The 10370-nt window shown below is 41.5% G+C and overlaps 1 protein-coding gene across 1 annotated transcript; it reads left to right on the top strand.

The window, feature by feature from the left end:
- Positions 1-5801: 5801 nt before the first annotated feature.
- ddit3 (DNA-damage-inducible transcript 3) lies at positions 5802-10296 on the top strand. The gene is made up of 4 exons (XM_071544544.1): positions 5802-5942; positions 7450-7511; positions 8036-8244; positions 8489-10296. The coding sequence occupies exons 3-4, from the start codon at positions 8089-8091 to the stop codon at positions 9248-9250; spliced, it is 918 nt and encodes a 305-aa protein (XP_071400645.1). The 5' UTR covers positions 5802-5942; positions 7450-7511; positions 8036-8088; the 3' UTR covers positions 9251-10296.
- The last annotated feature ends 74 nt before the right edge of the window (positions 10297-10370 follow it).

Genomic DNA, 10370 nt, shown 5'->3' with positions numbered 1-10370 from the left:
ACCTTACAGTAAAAGAAGACATAAGCCTACAGTACAGTAAACTCAGACAGAAAGGCAGTGTGCCAGAAGTGACAGCTGCTGATAATGCAGGCAGTAGTTATGTCAGACAGACTAGGGTCAAATATTATTTGCAAGTAGTAATGTTTAGAATTTGGTTCAATTTGCTTGGAATATCAAATTTACTATTCTGATATGCCAGGAATCAGGTACATTGTCATTCAAAGAAAAGTATATTAAATCAACTTCAATTACTTTCCTGGGATTATCTTAACTTCCTCACACTCACAGTATCACCCTGTGTGGCCAAACGCCAAACCCATCTGACACTTTCATAGGCTAATACAAAGACTAAACACAATATGTAAATACTATTTGGCTCATGTTTCGTGTCAGGTGATGATGGCATTAGTGACCAAGGCAGCCAGCAGAGATAGAGAAGGGATCAGGTGCTTCTGATGAGTCATCCAGACACAGCAACTCCTGTGAGTTAAGTAACTGCTGTAAGCCCCCAGAAGTGGATAAATAGTTTAGTGAGAGGCAAATTGAAGTATGGCTTGCCAACACAAACATCTTCATGATAATTAAAACATTTTGCTACAATATTTTTGTCAGCTGGCTTCAGCTCTTTTCTGATACTTTGGGTGCCACTGGCTAATTTGCCTGATCAGTCTAAGACAAATAAAGCATGATAAACCTGAACATTATAGCTGCATTTAATTGCAATGGGAATCTGACCCTGAGAGAGATCGCACAGATTAAAAGGCCTATATCACATCCATATTTTATTTCAGAGGGGAACAGGAGTTGAGTATGGATCCCAGCTTCCCATTTTCCCTCCTGTACATGTTGGGGGGGCTGAGCTGTGAGGACAGAGGGCCCGGAGAGCGGTCAGCTCGGCCGGGACAGATCAAGTTTGACTTACAGGGAATTAGACCCAGAGCTTCCACTCCGAGGGGAATGCCCCAGATGAGCACAGAGACATACCGTGTACTGTATATCATGTCCTTCTATTTTGGTTTTCTAGATTGGACCAGCCCAGCCCCATCTGTCAAAAGACACATTTCCACAGCTTTACCAATTGGGCTTTGCCTAGGGGTCAGCTCAAAGTTATAAGTCAAACTATAGCCCACCCCGTGACCCTGAATAGGAATAAGCAGGTAAAGACAATGAATGAATGAATGAATAAATGAATGAATGAATGAATGAACTGTAGCCCAAATTAAAAATGACTGATTTTAGCAACAAGATACAAACCCAAACAAATATTCTTAGGGGGGATATAGCAACATAAGTATGAATTAAGGCCCAGTTATTCTTGACCCTATAGTGGAAATGCAGCTGCTGATTCGTAGCAGCAACCTGGTGTTGGTATGACAAAACTCAAACTCCCCCCACCCCAGCCCCACCAACTCCCACCCCACTGGACAAAGTAGATATTTAGGCTCCTAAGACTTCAGGCAGCACCACTTGTCTACAGTGGGGCTGAGCAGAGAAGAGGCTATAGGGAGCACCAATTGCTACAAAACCTCTGTTTCTGGTGCAGGTAGGGTAAACTAAGAGGAGGGGAAGAGGAGGATGGAGGAAGAGCCTGGAGTGTCTGTCTCACTGCCAGTATACCCACCTGTTCAGACAGGCGTTTAATGTTTAATGCCCTTCAGTCTCTCCTTTGGCTTGGTTTTTGCTTTTGCCTTTTTTTTTCTTCTTATGTCTTATCTTTGACATGTACGTGAATGCCGAGAAATCATTGAGAAATCATATCACATTGATAATGGTTTTAGACGGTAATGATAACACATTAAAATTAAAGTCTGTAAATTGGAATAAACTGTCCATCTGATTTATATATTCAAGTAATCAAAAATCAGTCTGATAAATAATCAGAGACTGATTACAATTCCGTGTAATCAAATATTTTAACAGATTAGATTTCAAAGTAATATTCACAGCCCCAAACTGTGTATTATTACAGTATGTATTATTATTATTATTATTAATAACCACACCTTGGTGCTTAATTATTTAGTTATAATAACTGTTATTATAATATAAACAATAACAACAACGGAGCTGAAACTAAAAAGGAGGCAAGTAAAAGTTGATGCAGAGAAAGATCAACCGATTTCAGACGAGTCAAAAATCACCTGCGGAGAGGAGGCAGGGAGCTCAGAGCCTCTGTTTCTCTCAGTTTGTCAGAATTCCTGAATGGGTCTGGACAGGTGAGGAGCCTGGACTGAAGGAGAGAGGGAGGAGAGAGGAAGAGGGTGGATACAGTTGTGGGGCAGAATGAAGCTGGGGAGCGAATGAAAAAAGGGAAGAGGGGAGTGAAGGGAGGGTAAGCAGAGGGAAGGATAGGGGGTAAATAGGGTTTAATGGACTAACAAGATTATCTAGAAAGTCTCCTAAAGCTCCAAACACGGAAATCATGCCTAACAACAAGTGGATGTGGCATGTAGCTGGTAAATCTGGGGAGAGGTGGGATTAAGTGGCTTGACAACTCTCCCAAAAACATACCTTGAAATAACTTCTGACTTTGTGTACATGAAGAGTGTGTCGCTGCATGTGAGAGTTGGACAATCCCCTTTAAAAGGAAATGATAAATGGGCAACTTCTTGAGGAAATAAAATGTAAAGGAGATGATTAATGGGCATCTTCTTGAGACAATAGAGAATTGCAATATTGGCCTCGGCACAGACGGGAATTGGCAAATGAGACAAATGCAATAACGGTAGGCAATGGGGAGCAAAAGCTTAATGACAAAATAGTTTTTAAATAAAATACTGTCATAATTGTTGGCAATTACCCATTCATATTGCCGTATTGCCTTAAAATCTTATTGGTGTATCACGACCTTAGGAATTCACACTCCAGTTTAAAATTAGATCTTATCCAAAATACAGAGTTTTATTGGACACTTCTTCCCCCGGCTCTCACCAATAGGCCAACATTTCTCCCGATCTAGTAAACTACTGTGATAGTTGTTGATGAGGCGAGGTGTGTGTCTCTCTGCCGGTTGTCAGGGACTCAGGAGAAGAGGTGAAACACAGTAAGACGATGAGAAAAGGGCAAGCCAGGGGTAAAACATTTACTGTATCACCAGTACATGTTAACAGCTGTATCAGTTGGTCGCAGTTCATAGAGGGGAAGGATTCCGACAGCTGGTGTGTGTGTGTGTGTGTGTGTGTGTGTGTGTGAGGGGGAGTGGGGCGTGGAGCCTTGACCAAGGGCACAGGACAGAAAGAAGGGAGCTTGGTCGCTGGAAATTCCCCAGACTCTTTCTGCCTGAAAAACAAAAGAAAACAACAGCCTAAATATGATTTGGTGGATAATAACTCTATACATTAATTTAAATTTCTTTCTATGTTCAAACATAAATATTGATTCTGAATGTATGGCAACATGACAAAGAGCAAATAAGAAAAATAACAAAAAACCTTTATCCACGCTTCAACAGGCTAAAAAGAATCAAATAAATTAAATTACATCATGGCAAGGCAGACAATGCTTTGTGAGAATGAATTTAGTGATTGATACTCGGCTACAGCAAGTGCAACATTACAGCAACATTATAGTGCTTGATCTCTCCAATTAGGCTACAATCATCAGTAATGAATGACAATCATGTTTACAAAAGCTACAATATCCAGAGCTGGTTTACATAAACAGACAATTAACAGTTTGGAGCACTTGTTTACATTCTGTCAGTTCCGTTTTCTTGACACCAGCCACGCTGAACAATAACAAAAGACACAAAAAGAAAACGGTTCACATCATCATCATGACTTATTAACACACACACTCAGAATAAAGAGTAAATATTATATCTTGACTTAATTTGTAAGTTGTTGTTTTTTTTGTTTGTTTGTTTTTTGAGGTCTCAATTCAAAAGAGCGTCAATTAGAAAAACATCAGGAACTATCATCGGACCGTATTGGGGGAAAAAAGCGGCAGCAACCTAGATCTGGGGTTGTAAACAATGTTTTATAATGAATACAACACAGACGACGGGACTGACAAAATAAACAGACGGAAGGGAGGAGGGAGGGAGGGAGGTAGAGCCGGGGAGAGAAAGTATGCTGAACTACTCAGCAACAGCCACTCAAGTCGTGACGTGTTAATGGTGCTTCCTGCAGCGCTTTAACCCGGGTCCTAGAGACAGTATTTGAGCTTTCTATTCGCTACTTGGCGCTGTTGCTAGGGCTGTGCATGTTGAGCCGTGCACGTTGCACCATGCATTAAAAACAGTTGTGTGCTGAGTTTGGGATTAGGGCAGAAGTGTCAGAAACGGGGTTAAGAACTAACATGAGAGTACAACATGATAAAACACGTTGTTTTAATATCACTGTCACATGTTTTGTTTTCTTCTTTACTCTCCATAACCCAGCACTATAATATTTTCATAACATTCCTATAGACGCTTCAGTGTGTCTGAGGTCGAGCGACCTCATTGAACTTTGTGGTAGGCTATTTATTTATTAAATCACTATAACATTCATGTAGGGAGTTATAGTGTGTATGGTACAATAGTGAGTTTTATCGTATTTCTATCTGCTATGATAACACTATAATATTCCTATACGGTGTCTATCATACTCAATTGTGAGTTTATAGTGACCTTATCGTCCATTATCGTAATTATTTGTGATATTTGTATAGTATTCTTCTAAAATGTATTCTAGCATTACAATATTTTTTTTTTTTCGTAAAGAAATAAAACATGTTAATTGACAAAATAAAAAAGATCACACAGCTATCAGAAACAATGAAACGGAATGAAAGTTTTGCTCCCGGACTAATTAAATCCCGCTGTATTTCATCATCAACACTGAAGCTTATTCAGTTGAATTTATAAGCAGGCATCAAAAGCACCGGTCTGCTACAGTACTATAGTGGGCTGTTGATGATGGAACACACCCAGCACCCCCGCTCGCGCGAAAGACGCTCCGTCGGGTTGTTTTGATATCTCGCGGAGCGCAACAGAGCGCGCGGTATGAAATGTCTGAGAATACTTCAATACACACTGGCATGTGTTTGAAAAGGGAGCCATGCGGCAAATACCTCACAAATAAAAGACACCTGACCTCCAGCGCCACACAGCCGATATAAGTTGTATGTTCGGGGTTAAGACTGTTCTTTTAATGAATGAACCTGTACTGTAAAGCATATGAGGGGGGTGAGTGATGTGAGTGAAGTTGAGATGGACACCTGCAGTCAAAAGTCAGGTGAAAATATGCTGATGGAAACGTTTTCACAGTTAATAAAAATGTCCCGAGAAACGAAGCATTATAGATACATAATTTAGTTTTTTTTTTTTTAACCACAATACACCTAATTCGCAAGGAAACTGTATTGTGCAACGGAAACAAACGATTCTTCGACATAAGATATCCTTGCATATATGTATATTTTTAGATTTTTGTTAGAGCCAACACTGTTAAATAAAACATGTTCTGATTCTGCTGGTGTTATCCCCAACTAGAAATTGGTTGCCAAGCATTGCATCATTCCTTTCATGTGACTCCCATACGCCCCAAATTCGTCCTGGCCGTCTTATGACTGCATCACATCGACTGGTCGTACAAACTATACGGGATAGGGGAACAACTAGCAAAGCCAGCGAGGCCCCGCCTCAGTATTCATTTGCGTGCACCCCATTGGATGTCGCCAAGGAGAAGATCTTACCTCGGCGTTCCCGATTGGACCGTCAGCGCGCCAGTCATCGCAGTCACGCCTAAACGCCCCGGTTCGGTTGTGAGGAACCTGCCTTCTCCACATAGTTCGGTTGGCCTTTCCCTTATATAAACACCGCCGGGAGTTTCCGAAAAATCACATTCAGCCATCAAGACTGAACAATGGTTAACATGAGCTATCACCAATCTTTACTAAAATATCTACATTCTTCGTATTCAAGACAGTCGAGAAGGCGAGCGAATAAAAGAAAAAGGGTAAGTGGAGAATATTTTGTTTCACACTTTCGCCACTGCGGTCGATGTCTTTTTTTTTCCGGGTCTTTAATAAGAGAGTAAACGTTACTTAATTTACTCTTCAAGCCTCTGGTGGACTGCTGTTGCATTAGGGAAAGAATGTGCATGTTTTTGGCAACTTTCCCAATTCCTTTTTTAGAAAACAGTTGTCCAAATCAATCACAATTTACAGAACAACTTGTCGGGTTTTTTCCCCTGCCTTTTGTCTGAGTGTGCTCGTCTGCCGAGTTGTCAAGCCACGACTTATTGGAAGTTTTGACAGCTGAGCGTGCCAAACGTGTTGTAGAGTTTTGTGAATTTTGTCGCCACAGCCAATATTGTCAATATTCTGACATGTAATTAAACTTCAATACGAGCAAAGATTTTCTTCCCCTGTCGTCTTGACAATAAGTGAGCTGTTGACACGAGAGAACGGTTTTTTATTTTGACGTTTCGTTTTTTTCCCATTTTGACACATTTGACAAATCCATTTAGAGTAAATATCTCCAATTAAAAGAAAAGTACTGTTTTCTTAGTCTTTTTCTCCCCCCCCTGTTGTCTTTCTTTTCCTTTTTTCTGTACGCTCCCTTTTGTTTCGCCCATTCCTCCTACTGGACTTATATTTCCATGACGTAATTGTCTTGGCTTACAGTGAACATGTAACTCAGAAAAAAAACCTTTCATCATAAAATGTCAAGAAAATGTAATAATAACTTAATATTTAATTAGTACGTCTTATTTACTAAACAAGTGGCGTTTCCGTGCTTCTGATCGCACTCCACACGGGGAAGTTTTGCATCTGACAGCAAGTCAATTTGAAGATGACTTTAATATGTATATTTTTTTTTTATAACTTTGTAACTAACATCAATGACAACAACTCTAAATCATTGTAGGGATGTGGTTTGTAGTGTTTTGTATTTTATTTTGCACGTCACAGCCTATCTCTAAAAAGGAGAAAAAGAAACAAAATGAATTGGATGAAAAGCATGTTTCACACGCCTTGTTTTTTAGGATCATGGTGTTTGAACGGCTAGAACCGGTTAAGTTCATTTAGATTTGGGACAGCTATACGCAATTAATAAAAACTGTGGAACGGATTGTCAGACCTGGATGGATCAATATTGAGATATACTCGTCCCCATTTTAAGACTTGTTTATCGATCCCAACGTGTTTTTGAGGACCGTAGAAAGCAGGGGGCGCAGTAGAGAACATTTCGGTCTTTGTTTACTACAGAGTGACCTGAATTGTATTGTTTTCTCCATCCCTGTTGATCACATTAGAATTATTGACAATATTTGTGGTTTATTTTTTCAAAGCTGCCCTGAGTCTCGAGCTTGAATTACCTTTTTGTTTCCAGTCTGGGCTCGTCTTGTATTTGTGCAAATCATCATTTTGATTCTGAAATCTCAGCAAATTTTATGTCACCTGCAAGAAATATTTAATAAAACATGACTAACCAAGTGAATACATTTTTTTTTCTTTCAGAATTGTTGGGACAAGTTATCTCCAACAAATTGGCAGACTTGATTAAAAGAGACTTTCCAAAGGTGAATTGCTCTTCTTATCCATCATATTTGACATTCTGAATGTTGCATGTAGTTGAACTCAGCCTTTTCATTCAATCAGTTTGTTGGTTTCTTCATTAACAGATTTTTGGAATGAAGTGATCTACATCTACTTTCAGCATCTTGCTTTTGTTCTTCCAATTTCTGTTATCAGCAATTTTACTGCAGTACAGTTATTTGCTCACTCAGTGTCACTGTTCTGCCATTTCACAACTGAGTGAATTATTACACAATACACTGTACTTTGACTGCTCTAGTTTGCTTTATCTTGGTGTAAATAATTATAGCTATAAAAGGCTGCGTACAGTTTTCTCAGCAGTAGGGATTTACACCATTTATCTCAACATTCCTACAACTCACAACTCAACTAGTTGCAGTGCAGAGGAGATTAAAGCGAAGAAGGCGGAGTTACACTGACATGTCAATCATCTAACACGTTGCCGCTCTTCCCTTTCTCTCTCCCCCGCTCTGCCAACCCTCCGGTGTCTGGCGGCCGCCCCCCTCAGGTCCAGTGTGAACTGTGTGGCCGAGTATCTGTGCGTTGCGACTGAGTGGCGAGATGACTGCCGAGTGGCTACACCTGCCCCCGCCGTACCCCCCTGGCGTGGGGCCGCTGTGTGGTGCAGAGTTGGAGGCGTGGTATGAGGACCTGCAGGATATTCTGGGCTCCGACACGGGTGGGGCGAAGCTGGCGCGTGCCCCCCCATGCACCGAGGTCAGTAGTTGGGAGAATGACGGATGGCTACAACACCCGTGATGAGTGTTAGTCTTTTGGTCTGTTGTGTTTGCCTTTTAAATTTTTTTTTGATTTACGTTCAAGTTTTGTTTAGTTTGGTGAAGGAAAAATTCCATTCACATATCAAGTGATGTGTAATCAACAAGTAACATGAGATTTAACACTTTTTGACCGGTCTTGACATTTCTTTTTGTTTTTCTCTCTTTTCCGCCTGCGGTTGTAGAAGGAGCCGGAGTTTCTGGATGTTCTGGAGAGTTGTTCTCTGACGTGGCTGACGGACGGAGGCCAGACGTGGGGCGAGGGGGTCCAGAGGGTGACGGAGGAGATCCACAACTCCCAGCCTCTGCATCACACCTCCTCGTCATCCTCCTCCTCTTCCTCCTCCTGCCTGAGTCCAGCTGTGGCGGAAGAGAGGCGGGCGGAGAGCGAGAGCAGGAGAGAGGGATCTGGCTCGGGCGGAGGTGACCTGCTGCCCCCGGAGTTCTTTGAGTTGCTGAGCGAGGGAGGAGTGGGAATGGTGGATCCAAGCGGAGCAGTTATCAGTGGCGGTTATCATCATCATCACCAGGCTAACGTCCATCCTTCGTCTCCCTCGGCCAGCGAGGAGGAACTGCCCTGTGTCCCCGGTTCTCCGTCCTACTCCTCTTCGGCCTCCCAGTCGCCGTCTCAGAACTGCTCTTCTCCCTCTTCGCCCGTCTCCTCTCCGTCCGTCTACCCGTCCTCCCGCCTGGGAAAACGCAAAAGGAGCACCAGCGAGAGGGGCACCGGCGCCCTGTCCTCTTTTGCCTCCTCCGCCTCGCGCTCGTCCTCTTCCTTCTCTTCTGCGAAGAAGAGCCGGAAAGAAAGAGAGCAGGAGAACGAGAGGAAGGTGCAGGAGCTGACTGAGCAGAACGAGCGTCTGAAGGCAGAGATTGAGAGGCTGGGAGAGGAGGTACAGAGGACACGTAGAGCCCTGATAGAGAGACTAGTCAACACCAGGAAATGAGAGGAAGGAAGGAAAGACAGACAGACAGAAAAAGAGATGACAGGTCCTACAGAATTGGAATAAGCAGTGGTTGGGAAAGGTGTAATATGGTGGCCATGAAATGTCTCTTAGAACGGGCAAGATGGAAACCAAAGAATTTTTTTTTATGGAAGAAACTAGATTTTCTGAAAAGACAAGAGAGCAAGAGATAGTAAGAGAAGGAAAGTGATGAAAGTCAAGACAAGGAAAGCCACAGAGAGAAGGGGCTGCAGCGGCATTGCGGCAAATGTAGAGAGACACTGCATGTAAGGGAAATGGAAGAACAGAAAGCTGAGAGCAAATCATGCAATGCTTCTGATGAAAGTGTTTTTGTTATCGACTTTAAGAATGCCTATCGCTAAGGTCCATCAAAAGCATTGCAAAAAAATTTAAGTATTTAATGATTTGTACGTAGGACAGAAAGGAACTTGATGTTAATTTAGAGAGAGCATTTCACTGTCATCCCTTCCCACCATTTTGCAATAAATTGTGACTCCTCCTTTAAAGGGCTGCAATCTGGCTAACAGAGATTATTTGCCCCAGTTCATGGAGAGTTTAGGAGCTCAGGAAAAGTTTGAAAGTGCCCAGTGCAGTGTGAGTATGAGAGAATGATTTTCAGGAGAAAAATTTCTTACTTTGTTTTTTTTATAACCCATGGCTTGTGTGTATGTGTATTTAGATATGGTGAGTAGGACCCGGCTATACTTTCTATGCTGACCTTTTTCTATCAAAATGGGAATTAGCGGTAGAATTACTATATATGTATTGTTCTACCCTGATTTACTATTTTTATATAATCCTGTAATATATCGAGTTGTACTGTAACGGCCCGTACTGTAATATACCAACATATCCTCTATTTCTGTTACTTTCTCATTGTAGTCACATAAATTGTTAATCTTAGGATAATTTGCATGGCCTTTTCCATTGACAGCATAAACATACATGTATTTTACCATAGCATTTAGTTTGTTCTTCACTGTAATCTCAAATTTGCAATAAAAGAAAAATTGGGCAATTTTCAGTGTCATGTAATGCTTATTTGATTGCTTATTTTATAGAAATGAATTGCGTATGAATGAGTTTATGTAAAGAAGTAGTG

Source organism: Centroberyx affinis, unplaced genomic scaffold (assembly GCF_046629955.1).
Source record: "Centroberyx affinis isolate AG114_WGS23_722 - 3 ecotype Tasmania unplaced genomic scaffold, CSIRO-AGI_Caff_v1 ptg004599l_1, whole genome shotgun sequence".
Lineage (NCBI taxonomy): Eukaryota > Metazoa > Chordata > Actinopteri > Beryciformes > Berycidae > Centroberyx > Centroberyx affinis.
The sequence above is the reverse complement of the archived record's forward strand: the minus strand, read 5'-3'. Positions and strand labels throughout refer to the sequence as shown.